General features: G+C 45.7%; 1 protein-coding gene across 1 annotated transcript in view; it reads right to left on the reverse strand.

The window, feature by feature from the left end:
• Positions 1 to 16,023: 16,023 nt before the first annotated feature.
• OGG1 (8-oxoguanine-DNA glycosylase 1) overlaps positions 16,024 to 24,269 on the reverse strand; it is a 40,040-nt gene continuing 31,794 nt past the window's right edge. Inside the window, exons 2-3 of the mRNA XM_087688344.1 lie at positions 16,798 to 17,008; positions 16,024 to 16,656 (exon numbers count right to left, since the gene is read on the reverse strand). Of these exons, the coding sequence (XP_087544470.1) occupies positions 16,423 to 16,656; positions 16,798 to 17,008 (445 nt within the window). The 3' untranslated portion in view covers positions 16,024 to 16,422. The remainder of the gene's footprint in view (positions 16,657 to 16,797; positions 17,009 to 24,269) is intronic.

A 24,269-nucleotide genomic window follows, 5' to 3' on the forward strand; every position in this document is an offset into this window, starting at 1 on the left:
TCCCTTGGCCCGCAGATTCTTCGGCCTTCGTCCGGGGCAGTGTCTCTTGGGGCCACGTTTCTTGGCGTACCTTTTAAGAGTGGGCACGTAGCGCACTAGCGGAGGGGCGTGTGCTGCATGTTCCCGTCGGCTGCGGAGAGCGTCCTTGCAAGCTAGCTACCCTTGGTTCTCCATGCTTTCCTCGCAGGGGAACCTGTAAGATGCGAATCAAGAATTAGGATTTGTTACATGATAATACCATTCATATGTAAGGGATTATAGAGCGGGTTATCAAGCGCATAGGACAAGGAGGGGAGGGGTAGGGCATGCAGTGCTTGTTGTAGAGGAATGGCCCCCGTGATGTATATTTAGCCTCCTGTCATTAGCAGATCTTGGTTCACGCCAAGTTACCTCAGCTGGCGGTCATGGATTAAGACAGGGCTCCTCCTCAGAAGGATAGACCGGAAAGGGAAGGAGGTGTATAGAAAGGGACTATACTTTGTTTACACCATCAGAGTTGTTGGTCAAGGCTTCCTATGACGGTAATGTGGGTTGCATGCCCTTCACTTGGAGGTGGGGATGGTCACACGGCTTTTAAATGCGTAATGAGAGGACTTGAGGAGCTTAGTTTGTCAGACCCAACTCATCTCCCTGCGCTTGACTATCATTACTTGTGTGTGTTGATATTGTTTATACATGGTGACACAAAAATCAGTGTTTATTTATATACATATTTATGAATCCATGTCACTTCACGAGGATAAGAACCAAGTGTAGAACTCGAGGTTGTACCGGAGCGTGGCACACGCATCTAGTATTCGTGGCAGCTTACTTAATACCAATAGATATTTTGCCACATCGAGTAGCATGAAACCTTGTCCGGGTCTACTGGCTATATGTAACTCCTCATCAGTGAGAACCTTATCAAACAGAGCGTTCTCTTGGCTATTGCCAGCTAAGTCCATACCCCGAATGGCAGTCAGCACTCGAAGGGAAGTTGGTGCCACATAGGTTGAGTCTCTTTGAGACCGCCATTTGGCCAATCGCTCCTCTAAGACTGTCATGATCTGAGCCCCTAGTTCGGCCATTACAACGTGGCTTTCGCACCAACGCTGCTCAAATTGACTCTGGCCTGCAGACAGTCGCTTTAGTTGCTCTATGTCTACGAGATTCAGTCGGCAGAGCACTTCATTGAACATGACGGTTAAGCGCAGTTCGTCAGCCTCCTCGTCAGAGATGAGTCGTCTACGTTCATGTAAGAGCTTGTTATAGTGCTCGTCAAGATGTTCTTGCTCTTCCCAGGATAGAGGAAAGAGCAAGTAATCTCAAAGCTGCTCCTTGGGAATTGTGCCCATGTCCGCAAGGATGTAGACACGTGTGACCGCTTTGAGCTTAGCATCCAACTCAATTAAGCATTCTGTGACACTTCTATGTTCAACGAGGGCTTGCTCGGTTGCTATCTCATGCAAAGTTCTAAGAGTTTCCTTAGGCTTTAGCATGGCTGGGGGCTCAGGCCTAGATGAGCACGATTGGTCAACGCTAGGATTTCTTATGCTCTTGGGGTTCTCACATTTCTCCTGAGGTTTTACTGCTATTTTTTCATGGTTCTTCTCGGATGTGACTGGTATGACCTTGTCACCCTGTTGTGACAGTGTTGTATCCACTCTTAATTGATCAATGCAAGTTCTATTGCCAGTGGATAGAGTGTTGCAAGCAACTGTTGATGGCAACGATTGCTTTGGTTTTTCAGAGCACACGGATGTGTCTGAGGGTTCACCGCTATTAGGAGAGGCATTAATGGGTTCATTGGTGGATGGACTCGATTTTTATTCATCGGCTCTCCAGCGCTCTTCGTCTCAATGTTCTTGGGGTCCACAACCACCTGCAATTGCTTTTGTTTTCGCTGTTTTCTCCTTTGTTTCCTGATCCGTGAAGGTGCATCTCTCGTCGACTCAGGATCCTGGACTAGGCCGACCGGTGATGTGCTTGGTTGGGTCTCAGCGTTTCCCTTCTCTAGTGTGTCCTCATGGGACACAGTTATGGCCTGCTGAATAGCCTTGTCTGGCTATGAGGATACAACTACCTCCCTTTTTGGAGAGTCTAGCTCTTCAGCCAACTCCCTTGTGTTTAACTCCTCCGGCCTAGGCTTTAGGCACTTTGGAAGTGCTGGAGTTATCAATGAAGTTGGTTGTGACACCTCCTCCACAGGTAAACCACTAAGGACACGTTTCGCAAGGGGTGTTGTCATGGCCAAAGTTTGTGACTGTTGTGGTTCCTGATTGGAAGTAGTGGTGGCTAGTTCAGTGGACTGGCTACCATTGGTAGACTACGGTGTCAAGTCCTTAGGCAGATCAGAAGTGGTCGTGCCTTTTGTTGCCCTTAGAGCATTCACTTGCGTAGATCGAGTATCCGTTGATCTAGCCACGGTGGATTGCACAGGCACATCCTTAGGTTGAGAGCTAAGGGTGGTGTCGTGTCCTACCTCTTGGACATTTGGAAGCTTTGATGTAGGTCGAGATTGAGATTGAGTAGCCGCACTTGACGAATGTTGTGCTTCATGTGTCCGTTTAGGGGAAGAGGGTGTAAGAGACTTAGGACTCCTAAGTGGCTTTGACACTGGCTTGGAGATTTGCTCATGGCTGTTAGATGATTTTGCTATTTGCTTTGTTGAGCATTTAACCTTGCCATGAGCAATGTTGTGCCTATGATGCCTGCTATCCTCTTGGGGAATCAAAGGCTCCTTGGGCACTAGTGGCTTTTGCGTATCCTCAACGATTACATCTGATGTCTGCTTATCAAGCACACTAGGCTGAGGATCTACCCTCCAATTGGTCTCGTTGGGTTTCTTGATTTCGACCATGAGGGGCTCAGTCACTCCACTGTTTTTGACTTGGGGCTTGGTCTTTCGTTTAGATCTCCTCCTATGCTTCTTTGCTCTTGATACGTCCTGGCCTTTAGCCGCGACAAAGGAGGTTTAACAGGGGGTTTTGGTACCCAAATCCATTGATTGCCTGCATAATACCCTTGAGCATGTAGCAACGCTTTGGATATCCATCGCAGTGTTGCATTGACTCTCCATCGATGCCTGCGTCTATAAGGCTTGGGCTTCTTTTGGGGTCTTCTACGATATTTGTAAGTCTAGAGCCTGTCCTTGGCATTGTCTCTTGACCTTCTTTTTTTAGCCTGGCCTCACTCACTGGTTCTCGTTGTTCGACCTGTGCTTGTATTAGTTTTTCCAACAAGTCCTTGCTCTCGTTAGTAGGATTGACTATTTCGTCAGCACCTTCCTTGCCTTTTCCTTGAGGTTTGATGAGGTCACCCTTGCTAAAAGTTGTGACTATCCTCACACCCGGTAGTGTCAGGTGTATCCTCTGTGCTACATAGTCGGCCTCACACTTGGTTGCCCTTTTGAAGGGTCTTCCTAGGAGGGTTTCTTTCCCGCAGCTAGCATTATTTGGAGGAACATGAAATAGGATAGGCAAGCTTTCTGTTTCAATTGTCGCAAGGATTTTGCACTTCCCTATGAGTGCTTGTGGGTGTCCCTCATAAGGGCTAAGAGTTGCACTAGTCGGGGTGAGCTCTGGTTGGCCTAGTAGGGTCCATGATTCATAGGTCAAGATGTTAAAATCTGCTCCTTCATCAATTAGAGTATCGATAGTATGCTCTCTTTTCGCGGTGAGTTTGACCCTAAGATAAGCAGGTGGTACTATGTCTTCATCTTCTGGGTCCTGGCTTGTAAATTTAAGCCTTCTGACAGATGCCCTTGAGTCCCCACTTGCATGACCAGACGTGGATTCTCAACCAATGTCTTGGGTTGTCTGTGCAGTGTTGCTCAAGGTACATCTCTCGTCAAGAGTGTCATGTCTAGTCATCTTGGCATTTGTAGCTTGCTGATGTTGCATTTCGCTCTGACTAGAAATGGTATGAACACAATGTCTTTGTATTCTCGTGGTGTGGCCTTTTTGCCATTGATGGCTAGATTGGCCCATTGATGTTCTAGGGTCTCTGTTTCTCTTTGTTCGGGTATGGGCTTTTGGCTGCTCTTTTGCAAGTGAGAATCCATACTCGTGTAGAGCCATTACTTCACCCAGGTCCAATTTGGAGAACCTATCATGGCGCGTGTTTTCCCTCCAACTTACTTGGGGGAGGTGCGGAGGGGGCAGAGCCTCCTCTGCGGGGGTCCGAGGGGGGCAATCCCCCCCTAGCCCACAGGGCCATTACGGTAAAAGCCATGCACAATTTGGAGAATCGTTTATAGTCAAATTTTGAACTTCTTGCTCTAAGTTTTAGCCCAGTGATGGATCTGTGATGCGCATTTAGCTCTACTAGCCTTTGGGGTCAATCTTGGGGTTTAGATATGTCAAAATTTGTGTTCTAGACACCTGTCCGATTTTGACAGTTTTTTGTCCGATTCTCAAATGTCCGGTTTTCAGGAGTCCGATTATCAGAATCGGACGTCCGATTTTGGGTTGATCTGATCGGTCCAGTGGTCCGATTCTGGGAGTCGGATCGAAAAAGTGGTTCGATTCTGGGAATCGGATCGGACAGGGTGGTCCGATTCTGATTGGTCCGATTTTGGCTGATTTTGGCTGGTCCGATTTTCAAAATCGGACGGGTTGGGTCCGATTCTGGGTGGTTCGAGTCCGAGTGGTCCGAGTGGTCCGATTTCCAAAATCGGACAGGTTGGTCCGAGTGGTCCGATCGGATAGGATGGTCCAATCGGACGGTTGTCCGAGTGTCTGAGTATGGACTGGTCCGATTCTGGGACTCGGACGGCATGGTCCGACTACGCAACCGACAGCCCGTGAGTTGCACGCGATGCCTCTAGACTGACGTCTACTACACCGAATCGTCCAACGCCTTCCAAATAAGTGTAAGACACTACAAGGGAATGCCAGACATGCCTGGGACCACTGTGGTGCTCGAATCGAATGGCACTCCAAGGATCTGTGCCCCTATTTCCCTGTTTTAGCCTGTTATACAGCAACAGAGAACCCTACTGTTTGTTTCTTTTTCTTTGTTTTTTTCCTATCCTAAATGCATCCAAATCACAAAGTAAATACCTACACTACTCCATCTCATAACATAAATCTCAAAAAATCAAAAAACCTACTTGCCAAGGAGATCAAATACCATCTTCAACCCCCTCACTTCCTACCTATCTCAAGTATCGGTTCGGGGGAAACCCCTTACTTTGATGCTCGATTCAAAGCGCGCAAGTGCTCAAGGCTTGAATCCATTAGTCCCAACAACGGAACTAAAATGTGGGAGCTTTCACTCAACCGCCAAGACCCACGGACCGCTTATTGTTTCAAGCGTTCCAAGCCGAGCACTAATGGCTACCTCTCACATAACCGACGCGCCATCCATATCTACGGGTGTAGTGAGCTTACCTCCGTGCTGTTCGAGTTACCTCCTCTCCCGCGCACTCCTGTAGCTCCACGATCCAAGTGCAAGCTTCAAGCAAGCTCCATCCTCAAGCTCTACGCTCCAAGCTTCATTGCCACGAGCAAGACAAGAGAAGAGAAGAGAAGAGAAGAGAAGAAGAGAGGAGAAGATGGAGAGCTTCTCCTCCTCGGTCCCTCACCCTCACTCCCTCACACTCACACTCCCTCTCTCAAGCACAAGCTCAAGCAAGCAAAAACAAGAACAAGAAGAAGAAAAAAAGAGCTACTTTTGGCCACACACAAGAATGAGCTTCTCATTCACTTTTCAACTTTATATACAAAACCCTAAATCCCTTTTGGGCGGTCATCCCCTTTTTCCCTTTTTACATGGCCGGCCGTAGCCTAGGCCATTTTTCCCATTGTCATTTTATCTTCTTAGCTTCCTTTCCACCGCCCATCTACATTTACAAATTGCACGGGTGAGAGTCCGGCACTCCTTGAATTAAACCATGATGCACTTGCGCTCTTTTACAAAAGTTCTCACTTGCGCTTTTCCTTGTGCGCCTTTCTCCCTTATTTAAGACTCTTCTCCTTGTGCGTCTTTGTCTTCCGTTTCTCTTTTCCTTGGCCTTTGTCTTTTTCTTCTGCTTTAGCTTTTCCGGATTTTCCACCTTTGTTCATTTGAGGATTAACATTTATCCTCAGCATAACCAGCAGACCCCACAATCAACCCGCGTTTCTTTTGCGCATGTTTTAAAATCTCGCTCAAAAATCCCATTTTTTCTCATATCTCGGACATCTGGAACCCGATTTAGGCAAGGTAAGAGTCTAACTTGGGGTTTTTGCATGGTCCGGACGCGATGGCCATGTTAGATCTGCCAAATTCTAATCACAACATTTTCTGCAACAGGTCTGAGTTGATTTACAACAAGAAAATGTCATACTCTTAGCTTATGCGATGCTCTCGAGGCTTTGTATTTGATACCCAAATACTTTGGGGATATTTGCCCAATGTTTTGAGATACTTTGGGACTTCATTTGAGCTTCCATAACTCGATTTATATAGGGATTTACTACTGTACATTGTTTGGGCAGCAGCAAGGTTTTATTAGGGACGGGTTATGCATAATGCTCTTTGTTGACATTCGAGTGTCCTGTTGGCTATATTGATGCTTGGTATTCATGGTGTTTGCCCGGATATACTATTTGAGAGCTATTGAGCCTTGATTTGGATGCAGACACTTCATTGTTGGTTGAAATTTATGCTACCTTGGTTGACATGTTATTTTACCTCCAGTTTGGTTATGCCTATTGGTTTCAAGCTATAACTTTGGGATATGCAATGAAGTATTGACCTTCGAGGTACGACATCGAGCTTATCTTTGGTTCCGGATCTTCATTTGAGCTTGAGCTTGGCTTTGGAATGCATTTGATGCTCCGTCTTGGATGTACATATGGCATGTATGTTACATATGTCTTATCGGTCTTGACTTGCTTAGCCTATGCTACTACTATATGCTACTTACATTGTTTGAAGCCGATTGCTACTAGTGCCTTGTCTTGGCTTGCATTTGGCTTCTGGGAACTTACTTGGGATATTTCTTGGCTTGCTAGAGTTGTATTTGGGATACAGTTGATGTCTATGGATACTCTAAATGGAGGCTATAGAGCCTATATGCTCATGATGTCTTATTGATGTCTGGTCTTGGATCGTTTATCACTAGTGCTCTCATATGCCTTTCTTCAGCTTCTTGGCTTGATCCATACGGCTTTTGTGCTAGTGGGAGCATCGTTGGATGTTTGACAGACATTGAGTAGGTGGTTTATGCTATTGAGCTTTTAGTCTTTTGAGAGTGGGATCTTCTTCACTTGGATGTTACATGGTTCATATGCCGTTGTCCACATACATGTACTTGGTTTATGCTATTGACCTTTCAATCTTTTAAGACTGGGATCTTTTTCACTTGGATGTTACATGGTTAATATGCTGTGGTCTGCAAACATGTACTTGGACTGATTTAGGCTTTGCACTTACTGAGCATACACCTCTTTGTATCAGGTCTTGCTAGTGTTGTGTACACTTTACTCTATTACACAGGGGGTGTGTCAGCTTACTGACGGATTCGTTTGACATGCTTGAGTGATTGCTCGATATCCGTATGACTGTCATATGTTGATTTATGCCCGCTTGATGCTGGTTATGCTTTGACAATCAGTGGTTGACTTGGTGCATTGATTTTGCCTACAATTTGCTCTCATTGTACCTAGTTGTAATTTATTACAACAAGTAGTTATGTACGGACTGATGTGGAATTTTCATGCTGAATCATCCTGATTTTATGTACTTTTGATGGTACTTGGTGGACAACATCATTAGCTATCAGTTTGTGGTCATTTTGCCTTGGTTTTGGTGGTATTTTGGTTGTTTACAACAGAAATAATTAAGCAGTTTTGAACTATCTGCACTATTTTGGACTGCATTATGGGCTATTTTTCCACTAATAATGCTATCTTCAACATCACTAAGCTTGATGGTACGAATTATGCCTATTGAAAGAGCCAAGTTTAGTAGATGTTGGTGCATAAATCGCAGATAAAGCCACTAAGGATGCATGGCGAGCAGCCTAAAACTATGACTGATGACGAATGGGATGAGCTTGATGAGTTATGCAAGTCCATCCTCATCTTGTCTCTCACTGAACACGTGCATCACAATGTGGTTGCAGAGTGCTTGGCAGCTTTGGGATAAAATTAAAAACCTCTATGACAAGAAAAGTCCAACAAGTCAGATGTATTGGCTAAAGCAACTTATAGACATGTGTATGAAGGAGAATATGACAATGTCTGCTCATTTGAGTTAGTTCCATGCTATTCTCAAGAACTTGACTTCGCAGGGTATTACTTCTAATGATGAGGTTACTCCATTGTTTTTTCTTGGGATTCTAAGTGAGTCATGGGATATATTCCGCACTGCCTTATATGCTCATGCTAGTATTTTAAACTTGTCTGATGTAGAGAGTGTTCTTCTACATGAACAGATCAACCGTAAGAACTTAGATGTCTCGTGTGTCGCATGCTTTGACTGTTAGAGGCAGAGATGGTAATGGCAAGAATGAGTGTGGAAATGGCCGTGGCAGAGACTCGCAAAAGTCTAGGTCTAAGTCACGTGGTAAGTTGTGCAGCAAGTCTCATGGGAGAAATGCTAATGTGACATGTCATCATTGCGGCAAAAAGGGTCATATACACCCACAGTGTCATGGGTTGTGCAATGAAAAGCACAAAGAGAAGGGGAAAGACAAAGTACAAGAAAAGTCCTCTGATCACACAACATTATGCCTGCGAAATCCAATGTGAAAATCGAGGAGATAAATGTCATGCAGACTGGTGACTCCGATGAGAAGTACATACTTGCGGCTAGTTCTTGTGATATAACGTCATTGATCGATGTTCACTTTATGTATGCGCAGTGTTGGCTTTTGGATTCTGGTACTTCATTTCATGTTACACCATACCGTGAGTGGTTCCACTCATACCGCACTGTCTTTGGTTCAGTTTGCTTGGGGGATGACAGGTCACTTGCTATTGTTGGCATTGGGGATATGCGGCTGCAGTTCTCTACTCTGACAATACTTTTCTGTTACAGAATGTACGTCATGTACATACGCTTACACGCAGTCTTATGTCTGCTTGGCAACTTGATGATGTTGGGTTTCATGTTTCATTTGGAGATTCTACCTGGAAGATCACTCGTGGTAAACTTGTGCTTGCTAGAGGTGTCAAAGCTTGCAGCCTCTATCCTCTTATAGTTGATGGATCCTCTGTTGACCATGTTTTGTCAGTGGTTTCCATCCCACATGTATCTCTTTGGCATTCCCGTTTGGGCCATATATCCTTGAAGAAAATGAAAATGCTTTCTAGTTTGCAATACTGACCACCCCTTAACTACGTATGTTTTGATTCATGTGAGCATTGTATTTATGGCAAACAGACTAGGAATACACATAAGAAGTCTAGTACGATACGCACGAGTGAGCCCCTGGCATTGGTACATTCATATGTTTGTGGGCCCATGCCCTGTCAATCTATGGGTAGTGCAAAGTATTTTGTGACGTTCATTGACAATTTTTCGTGTAAAATCTGGGCTTACCCCATTAAGCTTAAGTCGAATGTCTTGGCCGTATTTCAGAGATGGCTTGCATTTGTTGAAAACCAGACTAGACATAGGCTAAAATGCCTTAGGACTGACAATGGGGGAGAATATGTGTCACGTGTTTTTGAAACAAACCGAAAGATTTGAACCTTGTCACCGCATAACCAGATCGAGTCGATCCGATTATGGCCTTTGGGCAACTATGTGATGAGAGGGATATTAAGCGTCAATTGACTACCCCCTATACCCCACCCCAAAATGATTTGGCTGAGCATATGAATAGAACCATCCAAGAGCGTGTACGCAGTATGCTTAGCCATGCAAGCTTACCACAGAGCTTTTGGGCTGAGACAATCAATATAGTTGTGCATGTCATAAATAGATCACCTTCTAGTGGTTTGGATTTCCAGGTTGTAGAGGAGGTATGGACTAGGAAACCTCCATCTTATGCGCATCTACATGTCTTTGGATGTGAGGCATTTTGCCATGTGCCCAAAGACAAGCGTACTAAGTTGGATCCTAAGAGTGTCAAATGCATTTTCCTTGGTTATGGGAATGCATGCGAGATGGGTTATCGCCTCTTGGATCCGCAAGCACAGAAAGTCATATGTAGCCATGATATAGTCTTCCATGAAGACAAGATGCATTGACAGCCTAAGAAGGTGGTAGAGATATGCAGGGTTATATTCCAGGAGGAGCCATGTGCTCTTGCATAGCCAGTTGGACAGCCTGCAGCAACAGTTGGTACACATGGCCAGGGAGTTGGACCAGCTGCAAAGCCTGCTGTAAGATGGTCTACTAGAGATAGACATCCACGTGATAGATTTGAGCCCTCGATGCGTTATGTATTGGTTACAGATGCAGGAGAGTCGCTCACCTATGATTAGGCTATACACAGGGGTAGCAGTCACTCTTGGGAGAGGGCTATGCAATCTAAGATAGACTCCCTGTACAAAAATATGACTTGGGATTTGGTTGCACTGCCTCAAGGCAAGAAGGCTTTTCCATGCAAATGGGTGTACAAGCAAGAAGGCTTTGCAAACCATGCAAATGGGTGTACAAGCTGAAAAGTACCCCTAGAAACCCCAAGCCGGCTTATAAAGCAAGACTTGTCGCTAAGGGTTTTAAACACGAGCATGGAGTTGACTTTGATGAAGTCTTTTCTCATGTGGTCAAGATGACCATCCTACGCTTGGTTTTGGCCTTAGTCGCGCAGTCTGACTTGGACTTATACCAGATGGATGTCAAGACTACATTCTTGCATGGAGATTTGCATGATGAGATATACATGGAGCAGCCTAAGGGGTTGTAGAACCTGGCAGGGAGCACCTAGTGTGCAAGTTGAAGAAAAGTCTTTATGGCTTGAAGCAAGCACCTAGGGAGTGATATCATAAGTTTGATACCTTTATGCAATCACACGACTACAGCAGAAGTGCTATAGATCAGTGTCTTTACACGAAGAAAGCACATGATTACTCATTGCTTATTTTTGTACTTTATATGGATGATATGCTGATAGCATGAAAAGCTCATGATGAGCTGGATGCTCTTAAATCTCAGCTGAAGAAGAGCTTTGAGATGAAGGATTTGAAACATGCCTCTCATATTCTTCGTATGCGCATTAAGCACGACAAGCATCACGGACTACTTTGTCTCTTGCAGAGGGAGTACATTCATAAAGTCCTTAAGCGTTTCCGCATGCAGGACATAAAGCCTATTGGTTATCCATTACCTTCTTATGTGAAGGTTTCACAAGCCGATTGTCCACAGATGAATGAACAGAGGGCCAAGATGGTCAAGGTCCCTTATGCATCAACCGTAGGCAATTTGATGTATACCATGATAGCCACTCGTCCAACTATTGCCTTTGCAGTTGATATTGTGGCACGCTATATGGCTACACCTAGCAAAAAGCATTGAGATGTCGTAAAGGGTATCATGAGATACCTGAAGGGCACAGCAGATATGTGCATTTGCTATGGCAACCAGGATACAAGAGTTGTGGGCTACACAGACTCCGATTATGTAGGACATGCAGATAGTAAAAATTCCACTTCTGGTTATGTCTTTACCTATGCTGGATGTGTTGTTTCTTCGATGTCCAAGGTTCAGAAGTGTATGGCTCTCTCTACCACTGAGACCGAGTATATTGCGACCACTGAGGCTTGCAAAGAGGCCATATGGTTGGGCCGTTTGGTTCATGACCTTGGGATTGATACTATACCTACACTGCATTGAGATTCTATGAGTGCTATTCAGCTAGCCAAGAATCCGGTCTTCCATGCAAAGATGAAACACATTGAGGTGAGGTATCACTTTATACATGGAGTCGTGGAGGACAAGTCTGTTGACCTTGTCAAGATCTCCACTGACAAAAGTCCTGCAGATCTGCTCACGAAAAGCCTCACTACTGAGCGCTTTGCCTCCCTCAAGAGATTGATGGACATTGGATGAGATGACGTTTTTCCTCATCCTGTTGTACATGTGTACATTGTACTGTCTTTTATTTTTCTTTTTATTCCTCACTAGGGTAGATTTACCTTTAAGTAGGAGGTTGTTGGGAGTAAAGACACCTCTGCCTAACTGCCCATGTATTACTATACTAACAGTATCCGCCACTACACACTGCAGGTGACGAACGTCCGTCACCGTCACTTTATTCTTTATTCTTTTAGTGACAAATTGAATAAAAAAAGGCCTGGTCACACATCATCCCTCATTGGGCTAGATTCACATTTAAGTGGGAGGTTGTTGGGGGTAAAGACGCCTCTACCTAACCACCCATGTATTACTACACTGACAGTATCCGCCACTACACACTGCAGGTGGCGGACGCTTGTCACCGTCACTTTATTCTTTATTCTTTTAGTGACAATTTGAATAAAGAAAGGCCCGATCACACATTGTAACTATTGAAGTTTTCATTTTTGTCTCTATCTTCTTGCTCTTGCTCTCCGCCATATTACAAGTGCAAGTTCTCATTCAAAGAAAATTTTCTTATAGCGCTAGCAAATAAGCATATACCAACATTTACATCCTCCATATGAGAACAATTACCATGGCAACACAAATATGATGTGTTCTAACCATCTATACAAAAACATATTAACATAGAAACCCTAAAGGCAGCATAGATGTACCTATAATCTAGAGCCTATGGCAAGATAGACATATACATTTCACACTCCCTCCCTCTCTCACTCTCTCTCTCTACCAAACGAAGGATTCATTAAAAAATACATACTTGTGAGCTTGAAGGGGGTTCACACTCCCTCCCTCTCTCACTCTCTCTCTACCAAATGAAGGATTCATGAAAGAAGACATATTTGTAAGCTTGAAGGGGACCTTCTTAGCTAGTTCCTTAATATTGTTGAGTAACTACTCCAAAGCAATTGATGCTTGGCATGGTGATAGAGTCTTCACTTTCTCATCGCTTGTGGTTTATACACCTTGCATGGTTTTTGAAACCATGAGACCATTGCACACATGCGTCTCTTAACATCGAGTCTTTATGAAGGGCAACTACAATATGTAAGTGGTGAGCATTGTTTAGACATAAGAACTCTAGCAACTAGTAGGAGGTTAGAAGGATTAAATTTGGAGGGGTTGCATAGAGGATTGGTGATAAGTTAGTTTAACAATCGAACTTGAGCAGCATATATAGGGACAAATAACATGTTGACACATCAAAGTTAAAAGCCTAAATGATACTATTTATGATTTTGTTCCTTAAGAGTTTTGTTTATTCCTCTCTCTCTCTCTCTCTCTCTCTCTCTCTCTCTCTCTCTCTCTCTCTCTCTCTCTCAAGCGTGTGATAAACATACTGTTATTAGTCAATCGTGCTTGTTGAAATTATAATTAAATTGTAGGCTAGAGTTCTATAATCTATGCAATATTGTCTTTGCATAATGATATATTATAGCTCATCTCTTCTACTTATTTCTTAAAATTCAATATTAAATTGGATTCAAGGAATTTTGAAGGTCTTTTACACTAGTAAGGAGTTGACGATTGAGAGCTAAGCTACCCAATCGAGGCAACATGTAGGGACAAATAATATGTTAACACATAAGTTAGAAGCTTAAATCTAACTATTTTTTATTTTGTTCCTTAATAGTTTTGTTTGTTTTCCTCTCTATGCCCCCCCCTCCCACACACACACACACACAAAAGCCACAAGTCCAAACCATACTCATCATCCTCTATAACATCCTCACCACTAAGATCTTAAGAGCAAGGTCATCCATATCGTACAAGATACCCACATAAAGGACCCCACTACAACTAGTGGGGGATTGGGAGGATTGAATTTGGAGGAGGTGCATGGAGGATTGGTGATAAATTGAGGATTAAGAGCTAAGCTACCCAACTCAAGCAACATGTAGGCACGAAAAACAAAGCCACAAGTCCAAACCATACTCATCATCCTCTATAACATCCTCACCACTAAGATCTTAAGAGCAAGGTCATCCATATCGTACAAGATACCCACATAAAGGACCCCACTACAACTAGTGGGGGATTGGGAGGATTGAATTTGGAGGAGGTGCATGGAGGATTGGTGATAAATTGAGGATTAAGAGCTAAGCTACCCAACTCAAGCAACATGTAGGCACGAAAAACATGTTGACACATAAGAGTTAGAAGCTTAAATAGGATTTTTTTTATTTTGTTCCTTAATACTCTCTCTCTCTCTCTCTCTCTCTCTCTCTCTCTCTCTCTCTCAAAAGAAACACAAGTTCAAACCATGCTCATTGACCTCTATAACATCCTCACCGCTTGGATCTTGAGAGTAAGGTAACATTCTCATTTGCCATGCCATCCATACCTTACAAGATACTCAAATACACTTGAGCACCAAGGCTTCTTGCAATCTCAATTCTCTCTATCAATGGATCGAGCTAAATTAACCAAATAGGAAAAGGCAAAGAGTTTCGACGTCCTACAAAGGACAAGTTTTGTGGTAACAAGGAAAGCTATATTGAGGAGACAATACTATTTTCATCCATTGCCAATATTTTTGTAAAACATTTCCAAGTTGAATAATATGTTTCAAGGTGTAATCTACTTCCTTTTATGTGGAGGTTCTCACCTTGTCATTTCATGATACTTGGAAGCATCTTTTAAGAAACCACCACTATCCCCAAAAATGATCAAATTAAAATCTCACAGTATGCATGAACCCGCAGATGGGTTGCATATGTTTTGGAAAAATAGTTAAACCGTGAACCAAGGATAGAAATAATTGCCACCTTTTGAGAGAAAAGAACCTAAAACAAAAACGATCATGCATAATTGTGTGTTCTTGTTACTATCGTCTCTTTCCTTGAACTTTGTGGAACAAGGACTTTCTTGGAAACATGCCTATATATGCTTATAGAGTATAACAATGTACACAAAGTGGAAGAACTCGTAACAAGCTTGCCTTTGGAGAGAATTATAACAACTCTTCACACATGCAAGTTGATGCACGAAAGGCGCACCACATACAAAGCAACAATGATAGGCAATCCTTTCAACACAATTGAATAATAATCGATCTAGCCACTACAAAAGATTGCTCTATTGTCTACCATTTTGCTCTAGTCAAGCAAGAGTAATCATATTGGGATAGTTCCACAAGTCTCACCAACCAAAGCTCTTATCCATCCTTTCACACTTTAAAAACAAATAGTTTCATCCAAACAAGAATCAATGCAACGACAAGCAATCAAGCAATGGAATGTGAATGCACCATATGGGTGTGGTTAGCACACTTGGTTGTATAATTAAATGCATTCAATATGGGCAAAAAATGAACAAGGTTTCTCTATCATGCCACCCAAAATGGGAGGAAGAAAAAGGACAAGCAAATTATTTTATGATCATTTCTCATGTTTTTTCTCAAAAGAAAAACCAAATGTTCATTGGTTAGCAATACAACTTCTTTATACTTGGGAAGATTTTGATGCGTGAAGCTCTTCTCATGGTTTTTTTTTTTTGGGTTGGGGGATAAAGTACAAGCAAATTATTTTGTTCTCATTTCTCGTGTTTTCCCAAAAGAAAAAACCAAATGTTCATTGGTTAGCAATACCACAATTTTCTTAATACCTGGGAAGATTTTGGTGCTTGGAACCGTTTCCATGGTTTTTTTTTTTTTTTTTTTTTTTTGTTGAAGGGGAAGGGCCTCGGGGAGGGGGAGGGGGAGGGGGAGGGGGAAGGGGGTTTGTTTTGTTGTCACTCGGCCTGGTTTTCAAAAACTCCGTGTGTCATCAGTTTGATTTGCTTTTGGAAACGAGAAACTCTCTAGAAAACTGTTCCCTGTTGGAAACCCACACGTGAGCCGCTTGGAGTACTGCCACTATGCCTAATACGACATGTTTGAAGTCCCGCCCAAATATTTCCAATGGGACATGCCGCTATCACAAGACGAATGTTTTAATTTTTTAATGCATGCCCCACATGGCAAGAAGAACCTAAGCGATCTCAATGACAGATCAGATTTCGGCACATGCATCAGTCCCCCAGTATAATCAATTTTTAAATCATTTCTTCGGCTTGAATTTAAATTGGCAAACCACTTGACATAAGCAGTAACTGGCGACAGGCATGCACACAAGAATCCCCCCAGTTGAAATGACCCGCTATCACAAGACGAATGTATCTTCCAGATTTACTTAATATACGAATCCGTGAGATGGTGGGTGAAGTGTATTCTGATGTTATATTCTGACTTGTTCTTGTGTGCTCAAGTGAGCATCAAGAGTCAGTCACTAGGTGTTCATTCGAAGTCCCTCTCTTGAAATAGTGAAGGCGGATCCTTCCTTCAATCAAGGCACTGGATTTCTATTCAAATTCCCTTTCTCGTAACATTGAAGACTGACCTGACCCTTGCGATAGTCCTTAATTATAGTCTAAACGGCCTCGTCATTCATTTCTCACCCACCTTTTTCTGGGTTCCTTAACCTTCTTCTCCCTAGTTGTACGGAGATGCTCTGGCAAAAACACCTGATGAGAGGACAGCTCAGCAATAAAAAGCACATTCTGAGCCCAACCAGCATATTTGCCAAACTTCTTCACAAAAGCATCTGAAACTGCAGTATGCAGCTTTGGAGTAAGGCGTTCCCCTGAAAGTTCTGGAGTTATATATGTTGTGGCAATCTGTCAAGGAGAGCACTCTTGAGATACTTTGCACCGTGGTTCATATTCCTTAAATGATCGAACTAAGACATTCGTGATGTCTACCATTAGCAGCTTTTTGTACCTAAAGCAGGTTAACGTGTAGTGAAGCAAGCATGTTACCTGCCAAACATGGGTATCAACAGGTATCGCATGATGCTGATCAAGAGAGAAAAGTGCAATACAGGCTGCCACTTTTGGCCCAATACCGGGAAGGGCAGAGAGCTCCTTCAAGACTTCATTCAAACTGCCATGTCTCAAAGACAAAAGCCAACGTTCACCTCCGCCTTCCTTCGCCTGCAGCTCTTTCACTGCTCCAACAATATATTTGGCCCTGTATTATTTTGCTTGTCATTTCTCACCCCGCAATAATGAATATAACGTAGAATTCTACTTCAAGCACCAAACCTTACACTTTTCCATTGTTTGGCCATGCATGTCGTTGATTTAATTTCTAGCTTACTGATACTAACAAAAGAAAGCGCCCCTTTTCAAAAAGAGGCTACTCAGACGGGCACAACGCAAATAAATAATGGCAGGCCAATCCCCCTCCTGCTCTTCTCCCTTGTTGGTGGCCTGGGATGAAGCTTAACCTCACCAAATTCACCACATAATAAAATAAAATATCCATTTTTCAGAAAGGCTGTTCACACAGACACAAGGCAAATAAGTAAAGGCATGTCTGTCCCCCTTCCACACCTAATCCCCAATAGGCTAACTTTGTAATGTTGCTTGCCAAAATAACTCCCTTAATATCAGTATGAGCCTGTGTGCACTCTGCAAATCCGTAATTGCTCTTCTATTGCTACATGTATGAAGCTTAGCAATTTAAGATCCGTCTTTCTGCCATCTCAACAACCCATGCATGAATACAAGCAACAAAGCTAGAGCCTTTTATTTTTTATGAAAACCAAAATCGTTCAAAGCACATGCTTGATATCTGCTGAAATTGGTGCCTTAATCCCCATAGGCAGCCTCCATTGCAATATAAGCCCATGTGCACTCAATTGCACTTCCATGTGCATTTTCAACTGTCCATTACATGAACTTCAAAATCCATGTTATGAATTGTCTTACATCCTCTCAGTTTCTACCAAGCTTGAGCTCTCATCCAAATTGACACCTTGCCAAATTGACACCAGTTGGCAAGGTGCCCATCACCTAAATGTGTGTGTGTGTGTGTGTGTGTGTGTGTGTGTTAGAGAGAGGAGATACATAGATGGAAATAATTTTTGAACTCTATATGAAAAGAAGTAAACCGTGTGTGTGTTAGAGAGAGGAGATACATAGGTGGAAATAATTTTTGAACTCTATACGAAAAGTAGTAAACCTAATGCACAAGCATAAGAAGATATGTGAGCTCATTTTGGGGCCTTTCAGGTTGGGAAAAAAGAAGATTCTCCAATGAAATGAGGGAGGGCTAATACAACATAGAAAAAGTATCCGTTTTTTCTAAGACTCTTTCAAGAAATGCTGGACAAGGTGACATTTTAAAGTTCTCGCTTTTCAGTATACCCACATTTACAGAAGTCAATGTTTTTACCACCACTAGTGCATCCAGAACATGCCAAAACCCCAAAATGAGAATTTATGCTGAAATCTACACCTGGAGGTCCAAAAATAGCCAAAATAGAACAAGAAAATAAGAAGAAAAAGGTCCAGAAAACCATGTGTGCAAAAGAAGACTAGGCCTCTGGGTGTCCAATTTCAGTATTTAAAACTCCTGTTAGGGGTTTTGGCATGCTCCAGATGCACAGGTAATGTCAGAAACATTCAAATCTTTACCACTAATATTTTTTTTCCCGAAAAAATGTGGCTGATTATATTACTCAAAAAAACTGATTACAACGGAGTGCTCATGCTCAACAGACTAGCTGGAGCTGATGCAAAGTCACAAATACATCATGAATACAAGCCTCTCAAGGCGGTCTGGGGAGGATGGGGGCAAGAAGCCAAGGGGGGCGTGGGGGGGGTGTGGGGGGGGGCGGGGGATTGTTGTATCGCCATCTAGGGCTGCCTGCCTGCATCACGAAAAACAGGTCCCGGCCACCCCACGTATGCATGAAATGACTACGGAGTTCCTGATGAGCCCTTTACTCGCCCTACACCTGATCCCAACAGCCACGGAGGGAGTGGATGATGGAGGTCCAAAGCTCTGCTAAGGTCGCCTATGCTGAAAGTCTCTCTCCGCCAAAAGTCTCCTAACACCACGCCTTCCAGATATGCCATCCAGTAAGACTCCCTATGATCTCCCATACCTCGGAGCGGTCTACTGTGGGCTCCAGTACCTGACGGATGGGTAGAGCCTCCAAGTTGACCACTGCGCATGACCCTGCCTCGATGATGAATATCGTGTCCTGCATCCCGGCCTCATACAGAGGGTGTTAGCCTTGGCTAACTACCTACCAACAGAAAGCTCCCCATGAGATATATCCAAGGCTAGGTGCTATACGGAGAAGGATGCGGCATGCTCCTCTCCACATGAGTTGCATCTCCTCACATGACCAAAGGCAGTACTTTGGGGTTTCTAGATGCTGCTATGTGCAGCGCTTACAACCTCCCTCCTTCTGCATCTTGGCAAGCCAACTTCCTACCACCAAGCCTCCATGTGCCACCAACCATAAGAAGTACGATACCCTCCTCGACCTCCAGCTATCCCATAGGCAGCGCCAGAAGGTCCGTCAGAACGGCTCCGTGATGCTGTGCTCCGCCCAGTGCCTACTACGTGACGGCACCCAATCCATGTCCTCCTGTATCAGTACGTGATGTTGTGCTCCACCAAGTGCCTACTACGTGACGGCGCCCAATCCATGTCCTCTTGGCAGTGTATTCCAGGAACCTCAGTGGCTTCTTAGTGACTCCCATGGTTGGCCATAGCCACTCTCTTGGATCCCACTCCAGCTCATCAAGTGGTCTGCCCCTCCCAAATCCAAAGGTGCCACTCCCTGAGCTCCTTCCAGAAAACATAGGGATCCAATCGCCATGTCTTGTCCTGAAGGCCCACCACCCGAATCCCCCTCCATAAAAGGGCAACTAACCCCTCGTATTACTGCCCTCTGTCAAGGCCAGACGCCCCCCCTCCTGAATAGTGAAGAAAGTCCCCTGCAGGGCGCCGCCCACTCTACCTGCCACCTATAGGGGGATGCCTGCTAGTGAGAACCTAGTGGGGTGCCGCACACTCTACCTGCCACCTGTAGGGGAATGCCTGCTGGTGAGAACCTAGTGGCCCATACCTCCCCGAGCTCTATCGGCACTCGTATCGGGGGAGCCAGCCACTCCAAAGGTATTGTTGCGTCTATCTCCCTTCGCCTCAACTCCACTCCTCTCTAGCAGCCTGATACTCGCTCCAGCACCTCCTCGTCTGCCATCCTGTACACCTCCCACCATGTCCTGATGTACGAGCCGGGCCGGCCTCCCAACCAGCCCGTTGGATGTGGGGGCACTCCCCAATCTGCGCCCCTCGTCGATCTTTGACCTGGGGGTTCCAGATCACCGGCTGACGGTCTATCTTCTCCTGGCAGCCTGGGGGGCTCTGGATTAGGGCCTTAGGAAGGCCCTACCACACGCGGAGTAAGCTCCGTAGGAAAGGTGATCTGGGCTGATGTGAAGATCCATCTCAGGGACAGCCTCCACTCACCGCCAAGCCTTGGTCTACAATCCTAAAGACCCTCCTGCAGTAGGACCTTCCAGGTCTACCCTCTCGATGTGAGGCCGCGTACAACTAGCTTGCCCAAGAGGGCCATACTCTGAAACTCTGGGTCTATGATCCCGAGCCCTCCCTCTGACCGATGCCATATGATGGTCGCCCATGCCACCTTGGACCGGGGATCCCTGCAGCCGTCAGACCCGGAACAAAGGAAGTTCTGCACAAGGCGACGAAGCTGCACTACGCAAGACGAGGAGAAATACCAACACGAGGCGATGTACTAGGCTGTCACTAGGAGGACCTGGTTCACCACCAGGGCTCAATCGGCTAGTGAGAGACGAGCCGTGCTCCAATAGGTCAGCTTCCTCCGAATAGAATCAAGGACTGGAAGAAACTGCTGGGCGAGAGTGATGTTGAGTCCCACCTAGAATCCTAGATATCGGACGGTCTGCCCTTTGCTCACCCATCTAAATCCAAGGTGGACGCCCCACTCTGTGCTAGAGTCCGGGTGTTGTGAGAAAACCAACCGACTTTCGCCACTTGATTTTTGCTCCTGCTGCTGAACAGAACACCTCAAGAGCCAGCCTCACTCTCTCCAACATCAACTCATTGTCCTCTATGTAGAGTAATGTATCGTCTGCATACTTTGAGTCTAGCAACTCAGTCTCCTCTCTCACTGGAAGTCGAAGGCCACATAAACCGCTCACACGAGACCTGAGGAAGTGAGACATCGCCTCTGAAAGAGTAGGAATGGGTACGGGGTCAGGGGGTGGCCCTGCCGGACTGATCTCTCCAGCCAAAACTCCTTCCCACACCTACCACCTATGAGAACCCTGCTGATGGCCGATCTGTAAAGTGCAAAAACCCCGCGAATCCAAGCTTGTGGGAAACCCAACCTCGCCATGGTGCCCTCTAGGAAGTCCCAGTCCACCCTGTCATAAGCTTTCTCGAAATCCAAGAGAAATACGGCTAGTCTCTGCCCACTGTGCTGAGCCCACTCTATCGCCTCAAAGAAGGTAAAAACATTGTCCAAGATACTCCTATCCTGGACAAAGCCTATCTGTGTGTCATGGATGATGTCTGGCAGCACGGGGCGTAGTCACCTACCAATCATCTTTGCCAATGTCTTATAGGCCATTGACAATAAGGTGATCGGTCTCCACTGGGAAAGCTCCAGAAACCCAACCTCGCCATGGTGCCCTCTAGGAAGTCCCAGTCCACCCTGTCATAAGCTTTCTCGAAATCCAAGAGAAATACGGCTAGTCTCTGCCCACTGTGCTGAGCCCACTCTGTCGCCTCAAAGAAGGTAAAAACATTGTCCAGGATACTCCTATCCTGGACAAAGCCTATCTGTGTGTCATGGATGATGTCTGGCAGCACAGGGCGTAGTCACCTACCAATCATCTTTGCCAATGTCTTATAGGCCATTGACAATAAGGTGATCGGTCTCCACTGGGAAAGCTCCAATCGATCTCTCCCTTTGGGGAGAAAACAAATAAGGCCTGCCAAAAGGCTCCCTGGCATCTGTCCTGAAGTGAAAATCTCTTGGAAGGCCATCAGTAGGGGGTCCTTCACCACTTCCCAGTAGCTAGTAAAGAAGACCTTGGAGAGGCCATCCTCTCCCGAGCATTTATGCCCGTCCTGTGTATGGAGAGCCTCTTCTAGTTCCTTCTCTGTAAAGGGGGCTAGGAGGGAGCGTCCCATCTCCTCTATGACAAGGGGCGGGATGTGATCCCAGACCTGCTGCCTATATCACTGTCCTCTAGCTGAGGCTATCTCCTGCTGGAAAAGGCGACAGTAGTAGTCAGTGGCAATCTCCATCACCTCGTCTGGGCTAGAGTGAGTCCTCTCATATTGATCTCAGAAGCTGCATATCTGCTCTCCTGAGGTGCGAGGCCGGTGCACCTGGAAAAACTTCCTGCACATCGTATCCCCCTTCCGCGCCCAAAAAGCTGCCGAGGTGCGGAAAGAGAACACTAAGCGCCAGTCCTCTAGGCCCGCAATGGCTACTCGCGCTCACACCTCTTGTGTATGGAGGGTGGGATCCCCCTCTGCCTCCTATAGTAATCTCTACATGGCTGCAAGGTCCCGTCGGAGTGCTCTCTTCTCTTCCCATCTCTGTTGCCTAGCCTGTATGGCTGCCTCTTGGCAGATTCTGCTCAATTCAGCTAGGACCTCTGCAACCTCCTCTGCGATCTGGTCCCTCCTGCCCCATTCCCTAGTCCAAAGTTTCTCTATCTGTCTCATCACCTCCTCCCTCCTGTAGATCAAGTCAGGGATCTGACAGAATCGTGTGTCTAGGGCAAATGCTGGGGAGTCTAGTGTCAGGAGAACCGAGGAATGATCGGACAACGTGGTGCCCACCAACTGCTTGATTTGGCCTCCACGAAAGCCTCCCCACTCTCCCACATAAAATCTGTCCAACAGCTCCAACAGGACTACACCTAGCCGCCTGTATCCCCAAGAGAAGTCCAGCAACCTCTCCTTCCTGTGGAAGGCAAGGTCTCTCCAGGCATCGCGTGCACCTACTACCAATAGAAATACCTCCCATGTCTCCTACTCCTCCCCGGCCATGCCCTGGTAGTTTCTACCTCTACGCTGTTGGTCCTCCAACACCTCCAAGTTGTTGAAGTCTCCTCCAACGATCCAAGAGTCCACCTCTGGGAGTCCCTTTGCGATCTCCACCCAAAACCTGCTGCAACATTGAGGACTCCCATGCACGAGTTCCCAATGTCCAATCTGATCCATAAAACCCTCCCTGTCACTATCGTCCCGTGGTCTTGTACACATGAGGTGAGACTCGGGCCGATAGAGGTGCATACGCTTCCACTCCTGCTGTGGGCACCTATGGCATGCTATGCTCCCAGTAAGTACGGGAGCTGCCCGGGAGTACCTTTCCTACCCGCTGGGCCTGGGTGGGCGTGAGCTTGTGCTCCTGTAGAAGTAGGATGTCAATCCTTTCGACAAGGGCAGGCTGCAACTCTTGCCGAACAATCAACTTTCTAAAACCACGTACCTCACTGTAGTGGAGACTGTTTACATTCCATGATGCAAGGTATAAGCTCATGGGGAAACCTGTGACTAACCAAATAGGCATCTATTCGGTGTGGAAGCTGCTGATGAGGAGGAGAAACTATGAGGCATGCAAGTGCGCTTCGCCACAGGTCTCGATGGTGAACTCCAATCCCCCATGGTGGCCCTCGGCTGGGACCATCGGGGGTGATAGATGCTCCAAGTGGTACTATCAATGTGTCAATCAACCATACTGAGAGTCGTAACTCTGTACACTAGTAGAAACGGGCCGCCTGTGCCAAGGGCCACTTGATCACATCCTGCGGAGCTTTCCACTAAGGAGGGACTCGAAAGATGATGCTCAAGTGCGGGACCTCAGGACTAGTCCACCAGTCAATGTCCATCATGCAACCAAGCCACTCCTGAACAAACAGTGCTAGTCCTTCATCTCCCATCCACCGGGAGATGTGGTCCTCCATCTGACTCTTCAACTCCTCTATCTGTGTCGTCGTCCAAACCCGTGAGTGGGAGGATTGAAAAAAGAAGGCATAGTTTGGTCCATCCGGTGGTGCTAGTAGATGGACCTTGCTCCTCCTTGACTTGTGAACCACGAAACTCCACACCTCTAGAGGTAGTGGAAACTCTCCGCACTCCGTAACTCTCAGGTAGGACCATGGGCCACTGCAAAGGAACTCTTGTGGCAACAGCTATGCCTGTCTCGGAAAAGTGTAACAGGCGGCAGGGACAGATGAGCTAGTGGCTGTGTGGGAGGGGGAGAACTGCTGCTGCGAGGAGGATGTAGGCGTGTGCATTACCTCCTTGGGGGGGGGGGGGGGGAGGGGGGGGGGAGGGTTGCTCCACAAGGGAGGTGGTGAAGGAGGAGAAGATCGAGGGATGGTTGGTTGGTTTGGGTGTGGGCTCTCAGGTGCGGTAGTCT

Source organism: Lygodium microphyllum, chromosome 11 (genome assembly GCF_053477565.2).
Source record: "Lygodium microphyllum isolate KBCC chromosome 11, Lygodium_microphyllum_v1.1.10, whole genome shotgun sequence".
NCBI classification, from domain to species: domain Eukaryota; kingdom Viridiplantae; phylum Streptophyta; class Polypodiopsida; order Schizaeales; family Lygodiaceae; genus Lygodium; species Lygodium microphyllum.